This window comes from Arvicola amphibius, chromosome X (assembly GCF_903992535.2).
Source record: "Arvicola amphibius chromosome X, mArvAmp1.2, whole genome shotgun sequence".
NCBI lineage: Eukaryota > Metazoa > Chordata > Mammalia > Rodentia > Cricetidae > Arvicola > Arvicola amphibius.
Genome location: NC_052065.1, coordinates 70,725,842 through 70,746,564, shown reverse-complemented (window position 1 = coordinate 70,746,564; position 20,723 = coordinate 70,725,842). Strand labels below are relative to the sequence as shown.

Here is a 20,723-nt window from a genome sequence, read left to right as displayed (position 1 = left end):
ATAAGCAACTTGAAAAGTTATTTTGTTTTGGTGTACAATTCCAGAGGGCTTAATTGGTTACTTGTCTCCATGTTTTTGATATTTCTGTGAGATAGAGCATCACAGAAGCAGGAGCCTATAGTGGTCAAAGTTCATCATTGATGGACAGTAAGCACAGTGAAAAGCCTAATGTTTTGTTTGCTTCAGAGATTATGTTTTTCTGTTTTATTTTTAGTATCATATATCTAGTAAAAATAATGGGTTTTATTGTGGCAATTTCATACATACGTACATAACAATTTTTTATTCCCTCCCTCTTGTTTCCCCTCCCTTTTCCTTCAAATCCCTTATTTATGCTCAGATAATCCCTGTTTTGCTGGTGTATTGTTTTTTGATTGTTTTGTCTAGATCCAAGTATGAGAGAAAACATGTGATATTTGTCATCCTAAATCTGGCTTATTTCAATTAACATGATGATCTCCAATTCCATTGTTTTTCCTACAGCAACAGTATTACATTCTTCTTTATCTGTAATCCATCCATGGCACCTAAGCTGATTCTGTAACCCAATTATTATGAATAGCACCACAACAAACCTGAATATATGGCCATCTCTGCTGTATACTGACATTAATTCCTTTAAGTATATATCTAGGAGTGGTATAACTAGATCATATGATAGCTTTAGTTGTTTTGGTGGGGGGTCACTAATGATTTTTGTAGTAAGTTATTAATTTATATTCACACACTATATAAAGACCTCTACCATTGCTAGCATTTGTTCTTTGTTTCTTGATTACAATGACAACTATTCAAATGGGTGATATGAAATCTCAATATCATTTGATTTTCATTTACCCGATAGCTAAAGACATATAGTTTATTGGTCATTTATACTTGGTTTGTGAACTATCTATTAAGTTCGCTCACCCATTTTTGTTTTGTTTTTGTTTGCTTATTTATGGGAAGCAAGATCTCATGTACCCAGTTTGACTTAGTATTGAGTTATATGCCTGATCTTTCTGCCTCCACCTCCCAAGTATATGCTAGGCAAATATTCTTCTGCATCCTCAGCCCAGTTTATCTGTTTTTTTGGTATTTAATTTCCTGTTGGAAGATAGCTAGCAAAGGTTTTTCACCCATTCTATAGACTATCTCTTCTCTCTAGTAATTGATTTGTCATGCAGAAGTGTTTTAATTTAATGTAATCCTACTTATTTTATCTTGGCTTTTTTTTCCATTGTAATTCTATTGAGAAAATTGTTGCCTAGGCAATCAAAGACCTTGATATAAGGTCTGAAATTATTAAACTACTACAATCTTTAGTCCTTATAAAGCTTGGTTTTTCTGTTTTTTTCTTTTGTTGCATATGTTTTTGGTGTCATGTCTAAAAATCTATTTTACCAAATGGAAAACAAATTGATGTACCTGTGTATTTTCCTTTAAGAATTTTATTGTTGTAGTTTTTACATTCAGGTGTTGTTCAATTCTGAGGGAATTTTTATATGGCACAAGGTAGAGATGCAGCTTCATTGTATGTATGTGACTATGATGTCATACCAGCACTTTCCATTGAATGGTCTTTAGCATGATTTTCATAAACCCACTAACCAAAGCCAGGTATAATGGGGCACACATTTAAGCACAACATTTGAGAGGTCGAGGTAAGGGAATCAGTACTCGAGGTCATCCTCAACAACATAGCAAAACAAAGACCAACCTGAGCTAAATGAGGCCCCATCTCAAAAGCAACAAAAATTAATTGACCAGAGATGCATGCATTTTTTTTTTCTGGAAACATAATCTTTTCCATTGGTGTTTCTCCATCTTTCTGAAGTACTGAACTGTATTGATTAGTGTGGTTTGGTAATAAGTTTTAAATCAAGTGAGTTCTTCCACGGCCCACAGAATCCACTAAGCAGGGCTCATGAGGCCTCACAGAGACTGAAACATCAATCACAGAGCTTGTATGGGTCTGTGCTAGGTCCTCTGCAAACATGCTGTGGTTGTTTTGCTTGAATTGTTTGGGGGACTCCTAACAGTGAGAGGGGAGGTGTCTCTGGCTCTTCTGCCTGCTCCTGAGACCCTTTCCCTCCTACTGGGTTGTCTCGTCGAGCATTGATATGATGGTTTGTGCCTATTTTATTTCATCTTTTATGCCCTATTTGGTTGATATCATTGGGAAACCTGCTCTTTTCTAAATGGAAACAGAGGAGCAATGAATCTGTGGTGTGGGGACTGGGAGGAGTGGAGGGAAAAGAGGCTGCAGTTGGGGTATATTGTATGAGAAAAAGTCTTTAAAAGTGAGTTCTCCATGGGTGAAGTATATCTCAGTTGATATAAGAATGTTTACCTAGTGTGTATAAAACTACAAGTCCAACCCATAAAACCACATGCAGCTGAATGTGGTGGTATGTATCTGTAATCTAAGGACTCAAAAGGTGAAAATGGGAAGATCCGAAGTTCAGGATAAAGCAGAACAGAGAGTCTAGAACCAGGCCAGGCTGTATGAGACCCTGTCTCTCAAAAATTAAAGATATATGAGTTCTGCACAGAATACTAATTTATTTAATATACTTCAAGGGGCAGTGAAATTGGTACTGCCTGTGTCCTCTATTACTAACTACTTGAAAAATGCACTCGGGAGGCAGAGGCAGGCGGATCTCTGTGAGTTCGAGGCCAGCCTGGTCTACAAGAGCTAGTTCCAGGACAGGCTCTAAAAAAGCTGCAGAGAAACCCTGTCTCGAAAAACCAATATATATATATATATATATATATATATATATATATATATATATATATATCAAAACATGTAGAATATTGACAAAATTTTCTAGTGCCAATTAACATGATCATGTGAGATTTTTTTCCCTCCTTAGTTCTGTTAATATATTGTATTGCGTGATTGATTTCTGTGTGTTGGACCAAACACATACTTCTTTTTGGATAAATCCCAATTGATCATAATGCATAAAAAACATGCTTAGCTCCATTTCTGTTATTGATTTGAATAATTTTATCTGTGTTCATAAAATTTACTTAGCAGGTAGTGGCATAAAATCATGATGACTTCCCTACTCCCATATCCATCCTTCCTCCATCTCAACCATCCCACTCCCCCAAGCTCTCCCCAACCTTCTCCTTCTCCCCTCTCCCTCCCCCTCTCCCATTCTCTCACCCCCCCCCCCCGACCCCCATGCTCCCAACTTTTGCCTGGTGATCTTGCCTGCTTCCAATTTCCAGGAGGATTTACATATGTTTTTCTTTGTGTTCACCTTATTACTTAGCTTTTCTGGGATCATGAACTATAGCCTCAATGTCCTTTGTTTATGGCTAGAATCCTCCAATGAGTGAGTACATACCATATTCATATTTTTGGGTCTGGGTTATCTCACTCAGGATAGTGTTTTCTACTTCCATCCATTTGTATGCAAAATTCAAGATGTCATTGTTTTTTACCACTGAGTAGTACTCTAATGTGTATATGTGCCACACTTTCTTTATCCATTCTTCCATTGAGGGGCATCTAGGTTGTTTCCAGGTTCTGGCTATTACAAATAGTGTTGCTATGAACATAGTTGAACAAATGCTTTTGTAGTATGATTGGGCATCTTTTGGGTATGCCTGAACTGGCCTTCACCTGTCTTGAATATCACTATGGAACTGGCATGTCTCTGGATGGAGACAGAGACAGAGACCCATATTGGAACACTGGACTGAGATCCCAAGGTTCAGTTGAAGAGCAGAAGGAGGGAGAATATGAGCAATGAAGTCAGGACCACGAGGGGTTGGTTCACCCACTGAGACAGTGAGTCTGAGCTTATGGGAGCTCACCAGCTCCAGCTGGACTGGTAATGAAGGAGCATGGGATCAAACTCTACCCTCTGAATGTGGCTGACAATTGGGGCAGACTGAGGGACCAAAGATAATGGCACTGGGATTTGTCTCTACTGCATGTACTGGCTTTTTGGATCCTAGTCTATTTGGATGTACACCTTCCTAAGCCTGGATGGAGGAGGGAGGGCCTTGGACTTCCCACAGGGCAGGGTGCCTTGCCCTCTCTTAGGACTGGAGGGGGTAAGGGGAGAGTGAGTGGGAGAGCAGGAGGGAAGTGGGAGGAGGTGACGAAATGGGAATTTTGATTGATTTTATTTATAAAGTAATAAAAGTGAAATAAAATAAAATAAAATCATGATATCTTATCTGGCACAGATATCAGATAATACTGGTCTTAAAAAATCAAGTTAGGAAATTTTACCTTCTGTATGGTGTTTTCATAGAGTTTCAGAAGAATTGATGTCAATGATTTCTAAACGTTTTGTAGAATTTACTACTAATACCATATTTATGTTGTTGTTTTGTCTTCTGAGAATTCCATCATTACCTGTTATTGATCCACTTAATTTTTTTAATTTTTAAAAACTCATCATGGTTGGCTTGTATATTTCTCAAAACTAACCATTTCTCCATTATTTCCCAATTGTTCATATTAGTCCCTTATGATTCATGTGTTTATTTCTGAAAGTTTATGGAAATAGCACCAATGTCAGTTCAGTTCTAGTGATGATCGGGCGGCATCATAATTAAGTGGGCAAGTACAAGAGGGAAAAAGCACGTGATTAGACAAGAAGCTAGAGAACAAAGTGACATTTTTAGTGCAAGTACCACAGGTCTAAGTTCAGACAATTTAATGAGAGGAGCTATCTTAACAGTGCCAATTCAAAGCAATAAGTGTTTTAAATATATTGTCAAAGTAATTACCACTGTTTTGTCTTGCACCTGGGACTTTTAGACAAGTGATGGAATGGCAAGGATATTTCCAGATGCATACAGATTTTATTGAATTGAACTGCTTGTTTTTATATCACAGCTGATATTTCATAATTGCTGTAGATAAGAGCCCAGTTAAGTCATATCTATGATAAAGCTTTGAAAATTTAAATACATTTTACAAAAATCTAATTTTTAGCTCTGTATTGTACTTTTACTTGAGTGAAGTTGAAAATGCTTAAAGCATAATATACAAGACAGCTCTTTGTAGCACTCTTGTTTCCCATATGCTATGGCCTAATAGGAAGGCCCTTGGGAGTTCCAAGAAGATTGTGCATATTATGCTGTTGGACTTTCAGAACTGTGAACTAAATGAATCTTTTTCCTTTACATAACATATTTAAAGCAACAGAGACCAAAAAGTATATAAAATGAATTGGTATTAAAGGAAAGAAGAATTACATCAAAAATCTATCAATGTTCAAAATTCTTATATAGAATTTTTGGTCATACATTGATTTTAGTGAAAGGAAATGTAAGGTTGTAAATAGTGCTGTGCTCTCTCACTCATTCTCTCTATGTGTGTGTTTGTATATATATATATATATATATACATATATATATATATGTATTTATATATAATTCTGCATTTATATATGAACATTCATGGCATATGTATAATGCCAATTAACTGATAAAAAAATCTAATGGAAGGCTTGCCAATTTCTCTTATTTCAAGTTATGCACAATTTTATATTCTTCAACTGTGTTTAAATTATGCATTAAATTTGGTTAATGATTCATGATGCCAAAATTTATTTTATTGAAAGATGTAACAGCACTTTCTGTTGTTTAAGGCTGTGATACATATAAAATTGTGTAAGTTTTCTTAATGACGCTACTACTAAATTTGCTGCTATACTTACCCATTGATCTATAATTTTATAACACATTTCTTCTTTCTCTCCCAGTACCTGTTATTTTATTCACAAGACATCTACATACTCATTCTATTCTATCAACAAAGCAACTTTTGCAAATTATGTTATAGTGTAGATTTTCCATCATAATTTATTTTTAGCTTATCTCACCTTAATTTTATCTATTGGCAAATGAGAAATGGGAAAACACAAGCGGTGTCTAATATCTGTAAGAACTTAGAAATAAATATGGTAGAAATGAGTAGCTGATGAGGTGCCCGATTAGACGACCCTGTAGCAGATTCCAAAACTTACCTGTAAAGTATATATTTCCAAAATTTAAATTAGTCAACAGAGATTTCCTAAAATCTCTAAAAAATGTAATGAAGCTATAGCTGCATAAATGAAAGGAAATCAGCCGGGCGGTGGTGGCACATGCCTTTAATCCCAGCACTCGGGAGGCAGAGGCAGGCGGATCTCTGAGTTCGAGGCCAGCCTGGTCTACAAGAGCTAGTTCCAGGACAGGCTCTAGAAACTACAGGGAAACCCTGTCTCGAAAAACCAAAAAAAAAAAAAAAAAAAAAAAAAAAAAAAAAAACGAAAGGAAATCAGATCCTTATAGTCCAAATCATACAGGGGCATCCAAACTATGCAAATATTGTGACTGAAATGTAAATAGGAAAGATTTTGGCCACACCTAGTACTTTGAATATATGCAAATATATGCTCTCTAAAATATGAAAGCAATATTCGCGGTATGGTGCCCTTTACAAAAGGGCTGGGAAAATTCCAGGCAGTTTTAGCTAATACTGCTCTTTCTATTCATGGTTATTCCCCAGACATAGCTGGATTCTCACTGGAATTAAGTTTACTTCTAAACATCTTGTACCTTTTTCTTGTTTAGGATGGAGATAGGCATGTGGAAGAAGTAGGTGTCAGAATAACACTTATAAAGTCCTTGTGATTATGAGCCTGATTTATTTTGCATAGAATTTCTTTCTTAATCCTTTTAGTGGTGCTAAGAGAAAGATAGTCTTAATCCCATCATTATAGGATAAAGAAAGTAAGCCTCAGAAATTACATCACCTGCCCACAATTAGGAAGACAAGGAGCTAAATTTAAGTTTAGGATTTTCTTGATTCCAGCTAATTGTCACTGAAGAGAAAAAATATGGCTTGCTTGTTATTAAAAATTCTAAGTCCTTAATATACATGCATCATAAGAAGGATCTATGCTACTTTTCTCTTTTAATATTTTGTTGGAGAACTTTTATGTATATATCAAAGTGATGGGGCTAAGTGTGTGATCTTTTGGAGCTTTGTTGTTGTTCTAGTTTGTTCTTATGCATATATGAAGAACCAATAATTCTTTTTTAAAGTTGAAAAAATGGTTGGTCTCAAACTTGCCATGTAGATGAGCTTGAACTTCTGATCCTCCTATCTTTATCACTCAGGTGCTTGTATTATCCCTGTATAGCACCATGCCCTGTTTATGAAGTGTTGAGAATTGAACCAGGTCTTTATGCATGTTAGGGGAGCAGTTTACCAACTGAACTATATCACCAGCCATAATACCTCTATTTTTATTGAAACTGTTTTCCACTATGTTCAAAAACAATGTTTAATTTTATTTAAAAAGACAGCTGTTAGTGGAATTCTGGTTATGCATATATTCAATATCTTAAACTGATCTATAGTAATTGAGGTATCTGCCCCAGATCTTGTCAGTCCAAAGTGTTCTCTTTGTATTTTACATGCTGATTTTAACTGCTTTGAGATGTCAAATTTCTGGGCAATGTCACTTCTAACTCACCACTCATTTCACTTAGGATTAGCCAAAAGGCCATAACAATAAGTTTTTGAAGAAAAGTTAAGTCAAAATGGCAGATGTATGTCAGAAGTAGAGACCTGAATGCAAAACTCTTAAGCTCAATTCCTAAAATGCAAAACAAAGAAAAAAGGAATGAAAGAAAGCTGACAGCAAGTCCCCATACATTGTATTTTTGGGAGAGAAGAATTATGGATAGTGATATAGTTTCAGTTGGAACTGCTCCCCTAACATGTTCATGGCAGTATTATCCTTAATAGTCAAGTGACAGACACAGCTACAATATCCATCAAGGAGTGAATAGATAAGCAAAAGAATTGGTAACCACATGCAGGAGATACTGAGGAACTAAGAAATAGAGACTTCATCCTTATGGAGGAAGCACAGTGTTTAGCACTGGTCCATTTGGATCTTGTTTTATAATATTTCTGTGATTATTTCTCATAAATTTTCAATCCATAGTCTGGTTTAATCTATGGATGCAGACTCCTTAGACATAGAGGACCATCTCTATTTATTGTTAGAAATTAGGGTTTGGGAATTTAACTCAGTGGGAAAACTTGCCAAGGATGAACAAGGCTCTCTGTAACACTGCATTAAAATTTGTAAATGTACATTTACTAATGTAAAGGCTTCATTATCCATATCTTAGCATCTGTAGAAACCTGGGATTGTCTCAAATGATCTGCCCACTGTGTTGCTGCAGTTACAGTATTTAAACAATACCTGATCTCTGAGTAATAGGTCTCAGTTCTCTACTAACTCACAGAATATTTAAACAAACTAGGAATTGGTTTATATCAGTCTTTATTTCTACAAAATCATTGTCTCAAAACCTCAGATTGTTTACTTTGTTACCAAATGCACATTAATGTGTCTTTGCATGGCATATAGTATCTGAGACTATAGGCATATGTGACTTATGTATTATTGTCCACCTCACCTGTTTAGTATTGGAATCTCTTTCTAATAATATAAAGAGAAGATGATCAAAACACACTGCTGGGAATTTTACATCACACATAGTCAATATAATTATATATAATTTAATTTATAATGTGTTTAATATATATGTAGGTATATGTGATACCTAATTTATATATAATATATTTTAGGATTGCTTAAATAACCAATACTGATACTACTATGTAAATGCCTTTCAGTAACTAACTTCATTATGGAGTATCTATATGATTGGTCATGATTTGTTATTTGAAAGACTGAGGTAAAAAAATAAAAATAGAACTATCATATGATAAGGAAGTACCATTTTGAGATATATGAATGAAAATATTTTAAATTTGGGGGAGATGATGGCTCAATGACCAAGAATACTTGCTGTTCTTTTAGAAGACCCAAGTTCAGTTTCCAGCACTCTTGGCTCATAACTGTAACTCCAGCTCTTTGGAAGCTGATTGCTGTACATAGTCCACCTACACATAAACAATAATAATAATAATAACAATAACAATAATTTCTCCTTAAAAATTGGGAGCAAAATCTCAAAGAGATATCTGTCCTACTGTATTCACTGCAGCATTTTTATTTGAAATAGGCAAAATATGGTAAAAACTTAAACTCTAAAAAGGGATGAGTAAATAAAAAATGTAGTACTTCTGTATACATGCACATAATATACACCTATATTATATGTAGGTGTATATACAGAATAGAATAGAATATTATTCACCCTACTTAAAAGGGTAACTGCAACTTATAACTGCAGGGATTTTTATGAAAAGTATCATCCTAAATGATGTAAGCTAGGCAAAGAGTGACAGATACTGCATAATTTTACCCATTTGAATGATTCTTTTTATCCTGGAATATTTTGTTTTCTCCATTGATAGTGAATGATAGCTTGGCTGGGTATAGTAGTCTGGGCTTGTATCCATGGTCTCTTAGTTTCTGCAGTACCTCTATCCAGGACCTTCTGGCTTTCATGGTTTCCATAGAGAAGTCCGGTGTAAGTCTGATGGGTTTACCTTTATAAGTTACTTGACCTTTTTCCTTTGCAGCTCTTAATATTCTTTCTTTATTCTGTATGTTTTGTGTTTTGATTATTATATGGCAAGGGGATTTATTTTGATCTAGTCTATTCAGTGTTCTGTATGCTTCTTGAACCTTCATAAGAATATCTTTCTTTAGGTTGGGAAAGTTTTCTTCTATAATTTTGTTGAATATATTTTCTTGGCCTTCGATCTGTAATTCTTCTCCTTCTTCTACCCCTATTATTCTTAGGTTTGGTCTTTTTATTGTGTCCCAGATTTCCTGAATGTTTTGTGATGAGAATTTGTTGGATTTGCTGTTTTCTTTGATCAGTGCATTTATTTTCTCTATGGTATCTTCAGAGTCTGAGACTCTTTCTTCTATCTCTTGTATTGTATTGGTTATGTTTGTTTCTGTAGTCTCTGTTCATTTACCTAGATTTTCCATATCCAGGCGGCCCTCGGTTTGTGTTTTCTTCATTACCTCCATTTCAGTTTTCAATTCTTGAACTGTTTCCATTACCTGTTTGATTGTTTTTCCTTGGTTTTCCAGGGTATCATTTACGGATTTACTCATTTCTTCGAACTTTTTGTTATACTTCTCATCCATTTCTTTAAGGGAGTTTTTCATATCCAGTTTAAGGGTCTCTATCGCTTTCGTAATGTGAATTTTTTCCACCTCTTCTAGATTAGGGTGTTCAAGTCCTTCTGTTGTAAGATCGCTAGGTTCTGGTGTTTTCATGTTGTTTTTCAGATTGTTGGAGGGATTCTTGCCTTGGCGCCTGCCTATCTCTTCCTTCAAATGCTCTCCGGTAGTTCTTCTGGTACAGGATTATGGCCCCTTTTGGCCAGGGACCCCTCCGATGGATCTTCTGTTACAGGATGAGGGCTACTTGTTGAGCAGAGACTCCTCCGATGGGTCTTCTGTTACTGGATATTGGCTCCTTGCTGGGCAGGTATCTCACAGACAAAAGGCCCAGCTTGACACAGGCAAGCTGAGTGAAACAAAGGAGCTCCCACCACTCACTACGGGGTCCCATTCTCACTAAGGGGAGCTGGAGGGTCTTGTGGCCCTGAAGGAGGGGAGGGGTGCCTTAGGGACACTGGGATGGGATAGGAAGAGAAGGAAAGTAGCTGCGGAGAGAAGCCCCTGCAGAATGACCGGAAAGATTAGGGGGTTGAGAAATGTCTCTGCTCTGTGACCCAGGCTTCTGCAGCCAGCAGGTCAGAAACACACTCACCCCTCTGATGGGTCTTCTGTTAAAGGATATTGGCTCCTTGCTGGGCAAGTATCTCACAGACCTGAATGATTCTTTTTAAATAGTCAAATGTGCCTGGTAGAGTGGCTTATACCTACAATCCCAAGATTCAGGAGGCTGAGGAAGGAGAATTGGGACTTTCAGAATAGCTTAGGCTATAGTGTACGTAGATCTGTAAATGGTGATACATAATAGTCTGCACAATATGCTATTAAGTAAAAAAGTTTACAGCACCATGTCATCTATTTAGAGTTTGTTTATATAAAATACATGTGTGTGTGTGTGTGTGTGTGTGTGTGTGTGTGTGTGTGTGTGTAAAGGAAATTACTATTGTTTTTTGATATTACATCTATAGGTTTTTACGTAAGAATATATATGTATGTATATACAAATAAATACATACACATATAATTACACATATGTGTGTGGTAAGAAGAGAGGGAAGCTCCCACATAGCCTATGCTTATCCTAATGCTTGCTATGCAGTTCTGGCTGGAATTCAGGCAATTCTCTTGCCTCAGCCTCTAAAATGATGGCTTTATGGCATGAGCCACTGCACATGGCTCTGTATTTGCATTAGTTCTAGACTGTTATGGAGTAATCTACGATTAGTTTTTATTTTTGGTGTTATAATTATAGGTTTGTAGGTGAAGAAAGGAGAAACAGTAATTGATTTTATACTTTTCTGTTTTTATTTGGTTGTATTTCATGTTTCAGTATAGCTCACTGACAGTACTTTTCTCATGTGTACAAAGCCCCGAGCTTTTGGAATGCTACCCTTTACACAAATTATTGCCCATGTGTTTTATCTAAGCCAGCACTTAGGTTTCAGTATGTCTCATAAAATGAAGTTGGCCTGAGAGTCCAATAGAAAGACAAAATTGACTTCAATTTCAGGCTTCCTTGGGGGAGAATTCACCTTATCCTTTAAATGTCCACACATTCTGTTCCTTCTCTAAATGGTCTTCACAGTTTTAATGCTAATTGATTTTTATTACCTTATTTATTTTCTTAGTTAAAATATGCTCTTAGGAGCTTTAAAAATAACTGCGCCTCTTTCATAAGCTTCTACTTAATAGGCATTGTCATAATAGGTCACCTTTAGCATTGCTAATGCTGAGACCTCAGCACATTTCTAGCAAATCAAATCAGGTTTTATTTAGTTCAATTTAAAGAATGAATCAGCTTTGGATGTCTTCTAAATGAATTACAAATTAATTGGCTGAGTGTGTTCAGTGTTCTGTTCATTACTCCTACCATTCTGACAGTAATGTAGGTTAACTCACACTGGAGAATTTGGCGCAATGGAAATTCATGGAAATATTCACAACGACAGTTGTGATGAATTATTTGAATCTCCTTAGAATCTTCAACAGTTGGTTTTATTCTCTGTTTTGAGAATTTTAACCACACAACTATTGTGCATTTAGTGTAGAATGAACATCTAATGTAATTTTAGGTGACAAATAAATTAAGGTTTCTAGACCCTTTGGTCTAGAAAAACATTCTTAGGCGACATGTTTGGATTCATTCATAGAAAATGTATGATTTAGTAATAGTACTTACAATAAATGTTATTTAACTTAAGAAAGAAGGAACTGATTTAACTAATCATTTTTAACGTTTATTTTTAAGTTATGTGTATGTGTGTTTGCCTGAGTGTGTGCTTGTGCAACACATGTTTGCAATTGCCTGTGAAGACCAGAATAGGGGTTAGATCTCTTGGAACTGGAGTTATAGGTAGTTGTGAAGCATCCAGTATCAGTTCTGGAATCCAAATTTGGGTCCAGAAAAGACAGTATATGCTCTTAACTGCTGAACCATCTTTATAGCCCCTTGTAATTGAATTTAATAATACACATGTACACGTGCGCACACACACACGGGGGGGGGGGGAGACACAAAAAAAGGAAGAAGAAAATCTCATTAAGCCTGAAGCTTGCCATTTTGCCTAGATTGGCTAGCTGTAAACATTAAGTGTTCAGTTAGCTTCATTTCCCAGTGCTGGGATTACTTGGGACATGGAGATTTGAACTCAGGTTCTTATCCTTACAAGGCAAGTGCTTTTGCCCATGGAACCATCTCCACAGTACATATTTTCTTTGCCACTTTTATCTGAATCTGATTTAGGAGGTCCTCCATGTTAAATTTCAGTTAGAAATAAAATGCTAAAGGGTATATGAGTAAGATGTATGCGAAGGGTAGTTTTAGCGTAGAGCTAAGTGAACTTTATCTCAGGCAAAAGGCAGCACCAGAGCCTCCATTGCATTGCTTTTTCTGTGGAAAAATGAACAAATGGCTATTTGCTCCAGAGGAAAGATTCCATCCAAATCCAGCCTGGGGAATCAGTGAGTTTGCTGGACTTACGTACTGGAGCATGGATGGCTCAAAGCCACCTGCACCATACAAATGCCCATCCCAGAATATGTGGGATGAAAATCACTGAGCTGCCTCAAAGAGCCCTGCATTTGATTAATCTGCAGGATATGCTAGCACTCCTAAAGTTTCTTGCAGTGAGGAGGCACACTGATTCTAGTCCCTGTTGAGGTCCTATACCCTTCAGTCATATTATGCTCAGATAAAAAAAAATATGCTACAATCTCATAACCCAAACATTATGATTTGAAACATTTTCTAAATCACTAATTATCTATCTATATGCCTGTCTGTCTGTCTATCTCTGCCTTCCTCCATACCTCTCTCCCTTTTTCTCTTCAATTGTCACTCCACCTAACTCACTGTTCCTTCCCTCCACTGTACCCCACCTTCTTTTTCCCTACCCTCTACTTCTCACTTCCTCTTTCCTTCTCCTTTATCACATCACACAAACACACAGAAAATTTCAGGATAGTATGTATGTATATATACACACACAAAGCTCATTTTTAGATATTTATAGTACCTTGTTGTAGTGATGGGAGCAGCGAGCTGCTTCCTACCACCTGGCTAGCTTTACCCGAAATAATTACACGGAAACTGTATTCTTTTAAACACTGCCTGGCCCATTAGTTTCAGCCTCTTATTGGCTAATTCACACATCTTGCTTTAACTCATATTTAGTAATCTGTGTAACACCATGAGGGGTGGCTTACCAGGAGAGATCTTAACCTGCATCTGTCTCAGAGAGGAGAGGCATGGTGTCTGCCTGAGGTGTCTGGCTGATTCTGCTTTCTTTCTCCCACAATTCTGGGTTCATAAACTCATAGTCTCAGTTTCTCTGTATTTTAAACAACTTAAGAAATAGAAATTAACAAAAGCAATTGAATTAATTTACAGTTTGGTCAAAGTGAGGGTAGTCTAACTTCCTCCCCACATGCTGGTAGTCATCTCAGAATTCATAGAAATCCAGAAAGCAAAGGCTAGAACATACATAATGGTTACTGTGGGATAGGTCAATAGGTCCTTTTCTGCTATAAGGAAACCTGGATCTGAAGTTTTCTCTGAGGAAGTTTTTTTTTTTTAATTTACATCTAGACAGAGGAATATGAGATCTTAAAGATCCACCAGTTTGAAAGAGAAGATAACATTTTATGGAGTATAGGATTCTCCTTTGTTCCAGGACTGATAAAAGTTCTTTGTTACAAGTCTATTGCTTTGATAGAGAATGCCTTTTTGGGGAGGCCAGTTTGAACTCCTAACTCCTGCGTTCCTCTTAAACTTTAACTGCTAATTTTGCAAATGAACTTAACTTGGTACTTCTACTTCCCACCCTGTGAACCCTCTCAATAGCATTGCTTCCTTTGATCATAATCAATTTTAAATGTGTTTTCTAGCTCCAAGACCGTACTCAGTTCAGTGACAGAGACTTGGCTACCCTTAAGAAGTACTGGGACAATGGTATGACCAGCCTGGGCTCTGTATGTAGAGAGAAGATTGAAGCTGTTGCGACTGAATTAAATGTTGACTGCGAAATAGTTCGGGTAAGACATATTCAGTAATTTTCATGCCTTACAATTGAAACTGTTTAAAAAGTGTTACTACTATACTATGTTTAAAAAAAAACTGCCACAGCCAAACATTAGGTGTAGCTTATGGAACCCCAAGACTGGGAAGGAAGGATTGTAGAAGTCAGGAGTTAAGAACAACAGGTGAACATGGCCCACAGAATCAACTAACCGGAGCTCATAGGGACTCACAGAGACTGAACTGGCAATCAGGAAACCTTCATGGTTCTGACCTAGGTCCTCTACATATGTTACGGTTATGTAGCTTGCTGTTTTTATGGGACTCCTAAGAGGCCGAGCAGGGGTTGTCTCTGACTCTTTTCCTACTTTTGGGATCCTTTTTCTCCTACTGGGTTTCCTCATCCAGCCTTAGTATGAGGGTTTATGCCTAGTCTTACTGAAACTTGATATGCCATATTTGGTTTATCTCTGGGAGACCTGCTCTTTTCTGAAGGGTAGCGGATATGGGGAAGATGGGAGGTGGGGTTTGAAGAGGAAAGAGAAACTGCAGTCAGGATATAATATATGAGAGCAGAGTAAAGAAAAAAGAAAAATTGCATGAAATGATCTGAAATGAATCTCATGTATTATAATAAATAATTGATGAAAATAATTGTACTAATCAATTGTGGGGATAGTAGTTTGTATGCCATTTGAAGGACATTTATATGAGGTTGAGATTATTATGGTATTGTAAATATTTAATAATCTTTCTTTAAGGAACTGATGCCTTCTTTTGGTTGTGGAGTGTTGTTTTTGTATTTTTTTCCCATTTACTGGTTTCTGTGTTACAAAGATTTCCCCAATTGAGTTTCCAACTCTCATTCAGCTTAGAGGTAAGAAGAAAAGATAACATTTGGCTTTGTGCAAGGGTATTGCATGGTTTCAGCCCATATTTAAGGGTCATCTCAGAAGATCCCAAGGGAAGTATTTTTAAAGAAGAAGTGACAAAACATAAAATTCTTCCAGATGAAATAACATTTTTTTCAAAAACATAAAGAGAAGACAAGGGGCAAAGTTCTCTCAAAATAAATACAACTCTAAAAACAAGTACTGTCCTAGTCAGAGCTTTGCTTTTTCTTGTTTTGATCTGGGTGTAAAATCAATTTCAATCCTGTGTTGCTGAGTACGCTGTTGTGTAGGAGTGTATACTAACAATGAAAAAGAAAGGCATCAGAAACATCCTGTTTTCAAAGAGTTTTGAGTACAGCAAGCAGATGATCCAAAAGAGAAAAATTACCGGAGACCATATGAATGTGGAATTGTAGCATGGAGTACCTAAGTAAACACCACAAATAGGGAAATGTGGGGCTTGTGGTTTTTTTAGTTTTATTTTTAAAAATCAAAGATGCTTGCTCTGTAAGCCATGGCCTACACTTAAGCCTCAGTTACCATGGTAGAAGAGAACTAGCTAGCACCTGAAAATTGTCCTCTGATTATCACAAGCACACTGTGGCATGTGTGCATCTGAACATGAATACACACACTTTATACATATACATAAACACCAATAATAAAAAACAACTAGATATGCTTAAATATATTTTTAATTGAAATAGAATTCTATCACTTTGCCCTCCCTTTTCTTTCCTTGACCCCTTCCCAGTTACACTCTTATGTCCTCCCCAACTCTCAAGTTGATAACCTCTTCTTCTTTGATTATCACTGTTATTTACATAGAGAGAGATCAGGGAGAGACAGGGGAGGGATAAGGAGAGATGGAGTCAGCATTTTGGGGTCATTTGTTAATAATTTTCCCCAAACCTTCACAAATTCATAAATACAACTTACTGAGTCCCTTGTCGTTTATGTATATGACTTCAGGGCTGATCATTCTACATTAAACAACCCATGGGTAGGGGTCCTCCCTAGGATAGGCTAATTATCCTTTTCCACAGAAAGTTGCCTATAGTTAGTTCTTTGTCTAGGGATGAGACCCCACAAAAATTTTCCCTTTCATAATAATGTACCCATTGATATTGCCATTGTTCCAGTCTTGTTGATGCTGCCATTTTATGGAAGAATTGTTTTACCACACACTTCCTGGTATTCTGACTCTTACATTACTTCTACCCTCTCTTCCGTGATATGCCCTGAGACATAGATACAGGGAAGATGTTGTGCAGATGTATCTGGTAGGGCTGAGATCCCTACAGTCTGTCGATCTTTGCATTGTGTCCACTTGTAACATGGTAGTCTCCATTTGCTGTAAGGAGGGGCTCCATTGATGAAGGGTGGTAGGATAAGTTTTATTTAGAATGTAGTAAAGAATTATGTTGGTCTAGCAAAGTGGCAGAAATAGATTCTTTTCTAAGGTTCATGGCCCTGGGAAGCTGGCTGTACTTTCAATACCAGGCATGATTTCCCTCCTACCGAGTGGGCCTTACGTCCAATTAAGACACCTGTTGGTGGCCATTGACATGAGTGTTCCATTTATTGTGCTTTTATGTATATCTTACCATCATGGTCAGTGTCATGATTCCTAGATGATGTAGGACTATTTAGCTGCTTCCCTCCCTTGAAAGTTCGTATAGCCTATTCTAGGACTATAGACACTAGGGCACAGGAAAGAGGCATTCCGGTCAGATGCAGCTTGAACCAGCTGAGTCTTGTGTCCTAAATGTGTGGTGTCTTCAGCAGTAGGATCCCCTTCAAACCCTGAGAGGCAACCAAAGGTTGCTTTCAGTAATCTATATTGTTTGGGCAGTTACTTGGGACTACATGACCAACTATTTGAAAGGAAATTTCTTGTGCCTGGTACTGGGGATTTTGTTAAGCTATGGTTCTTGTTGGGAACATTGTGAGCCCAATTGTCTTAACTTCCTTTAAGTTATTTTTATAAAACATCTAAATAGTTTCAAGGTAAAGTTATCCACATTGCAAGTTCTGTAGAATTTGTTTTAAAAACTTACCTACTCTTCCCCTCCTATCTTTCCAATAGCTGAGGTCAAACACTTTTCCCTCCATTGATGATTCCTTTGGTTTACTTCCATCTGTGAATTAGCTGTGAATTATAGAAACACTCAAAATAAAAGTGGCTTAGACAAACCCTTACAATTTTGTCCAGTGGATATGCTATCTTCAGCTAGTATGGAAATTCTAGGGTAGCTTTAGAGATACTAATACATTCCATTCCATCTTTTCTTTTCTGTCACCTGTGTGGTACAACACTTCTTCAAGATCCATAATGATGGCATATATAACTCCTAGTAATACAACAGAGAGGAGAGAAAATACCAACAGTCTTTCAAAAAGAGACTGTAGAAACTATCATTAAACACTTTCACTTCCATCAAATTGGCTAAAGATTTGTCACATGGTCATAACCAAACTGTAAGGGAAGCTACAAATAGAGTTTTACTGTGTCAATCATGTGCTCAGCTAAATAAACCTGTTATTACTCTCAAACAAGGGAGAACAAACATGAGGAATATCCAGCTGGCTCTCACAAATCTATTTACATTGCCACTTTTTGAGGCTTTTTTTTTCCATGTTAGTGTCTGTTAAATTTTTGCTATAAATTTTAAGGTTTTAAAAAATCTTCTGACATTGCTTCCTTGATCTTTTCATTTACTTATATTCATATTTTCCCTCAATATCCTCCCTTAATGTTGGTTAGTATAATTTTCAACATGAACATTAGGTTGTTAGGGTGATCTGGCTTGATAAACCAGGGGTGATTTAGCCAATTCAGTCAGCTAGGCAGGAGTCCCCTTCTTTCCTTACAGCTCTCTATGTCTTCCTCCTGAAACTGAGGATTCATTAAAGAGGGCAAGCATCCTCAAAAGAGGCGGACCATTCTTCTGAGAAAGGTATATAAGTAGTAGCACTTCCTGTGAGACCCTCCAAACAAACTTGCAAAAATTGACATCATTAGAATGTAAATACTTGACACCTTCCAATGATGTGGTGCAATTCTGTTTTCCTTTAAGGATAATATACTTTACTCCCTTGGAACTTAAAATCTACTTAGCTTTTGCTTTGGGGTTTATGAGACAAGGTCTCCCTGTGTAGCTCTGGCTGGCTAATACTCATCATGTAGCCTAGGCTGCCATGGAATTTGTGGAAGCCTCAGCCTTCCATGTGCTAGCACTATCGGTGTGTGCTACCACAGTATCATTCTTACGTTGTCCTTTTGATATTTGCATGTTTAGTTTTTAAACTTGATCATTTTTCCTCAAACCTTCTCAATAGCTCCCCACACATTTATCAGTAGATCGGTTTTGTCATCTTGAAGATATGTTTTCTCAATCTGATGACTCACTCCTATCTGTATTGGTTACTTTCTTTACCAGAGACACAACTATTCCTCTGTGATTCTTCCTTTTAACCTGCATTTCTTTCTACCCTGCCTTCATGAAGGCATCCTTAAATTTACCTTTTACCTTTTCTGTAGAGTTTTTTACTTTTTTTGCAAATTTTATGTTGAATCTGCCATTGGTGATTATAAATACTTTGTGTTTCAGGACTTCATGAGACTTTGTACCTCAAAAGAAAGGACATAATCACAAATTTAAAAAAAAAAAAGTATGCTTCCCAAATGCAAGGTGATATAGCCCTAGGATTCCTGGCGAGGATTCTCTCAGTGAGTTTTAGGAATGTACTAATTTTTGTTTTCCTTTCTTTTTAAAGACAGTGCTATTTATATAAAGACCACAGTCAAGTTTTACTGTGTGCATAATCTATTGTACCTACAAAAACTCATAATATGCAAGACAATGATGAAGTGATATTTTATTTTTCCTTAAAATTAGTGAAAACATCTAATAGTAAGGAAATTGGTGAAAATCTCCTATCCTGTTCTTTCTAACCAACTTCTAACTTGCTAGCATGCTAACAGCAGAGGGAAAGTTTGGAGACATGATGGGTTTCAAATGGACTTTTTCTGCAATATTTGATAAATTGCTCTGAGAAAGAATTTTTGCCAGAAAAATATCTTCTTGAGATTTCAGAAGAAACTACTCATATGTTGTTAAGAACAGAGGACCTTCATGTTACTGATTGCTAAAGTGAGCTTTGCTTCTAGATGCCTAGTCAACCATTACTTATGGTATAATTTTAACATTTTAGATTTGTTTTCCTTGTTATGTCATATTATCTCCTTGATTCATGGAAGATGCATTCCAAAACCTCTAGTGCATCTCTGAAACTGAAACCCTTTGTATACTGGATTTAGCTTGTGTATACATGTCTGTGATGAGGTTTGGTTTCTTTTTTTTTTTATTTACAAATACATAAGCATCACTTACTTTTTTGGTTTATTTTTTTTCTCATTTTTTTATTAAAAATTCCCATCTCCTCCCCTCCTCCTCCCCTTCCCTCCCCTCCCTTCCATCCATACCCCCACTCTGCCCCTCTCCAAGCCAAAGAGCCATCAGGGTTCCCTTCACTATGTTAAGTTCAAGGTCCTCCCAGCTCCCCCTAAGTCCAGGAAGGTGAGCAACCAAACTGACAAGGTTCACAGTGAGCCCGTCCATGCTGTAGAGTTCATGCTCATTGCCATTGTCTTTGGGTTCTCAGTCCTCCTCCACCGTCAACCACATTCAGAGAGTCCGGTTTGGTCCCCTGTTCCATCAGTCCCATTCCAACTGGACTTGTTGGTCTCCCGTTAGATCTGTCCCACCGTCTCAATGGGTGAACGCACACCTCACGGTCCTGACTTCCTTGCTCATGATCTCCCTCCTTTTGTTCCTCATCAGGACCTTGGGAGCTCAGTCCAGTGTTCCTATGTGGGGCTCTGTCATTTTCTCCATCCAATGCCAGGTGAAGTTTCTATGGTGATATGCAAGATATTCATGAGTATGGCAATAGGATCTAGACATTTCTGGCACCCTCTCCTCAGCTGTCCAAGGATGGTTTATTTTTTTATATTTAATAATTTCCATCTCCTCTCTTCCTCCCCCTTCCGTCCCCTCCCCTCGACCCATGCCCCCCTCCCTCCCTCTTCAGGCCAAGTAGCCATCGGGGTTCCCTATTCTATGTTAAGACCAAGGTCCTCCCAACTCCCCCCAAGTCCAGGAAGGTGATCAACCAAGC

At 37.2% G+C, this 20,723-nt stretch overlaps 1 protein-coding gene across 1 annotated transcript in view; it reads left to right on the top strand.

The window, feature by feature from the left end:
• Positions 1–20,723, top strand: part of Hdx (highly divergent homeobox) — a 113,459-nt gene that overhangs the window by 52,279 nt on the left and 40,457 nt on the right. Inside the window, exon 5 of the mRNA XM_038317277.1 lies at positions 14,517–14,663. Coding sequence (XP_038173205.1) covers positions 14,517–14,663 — 147 coding nt within the window. The remainder of the gene's footprint in view (positions 1–14,516; positions 14,664–20,723) is intronic.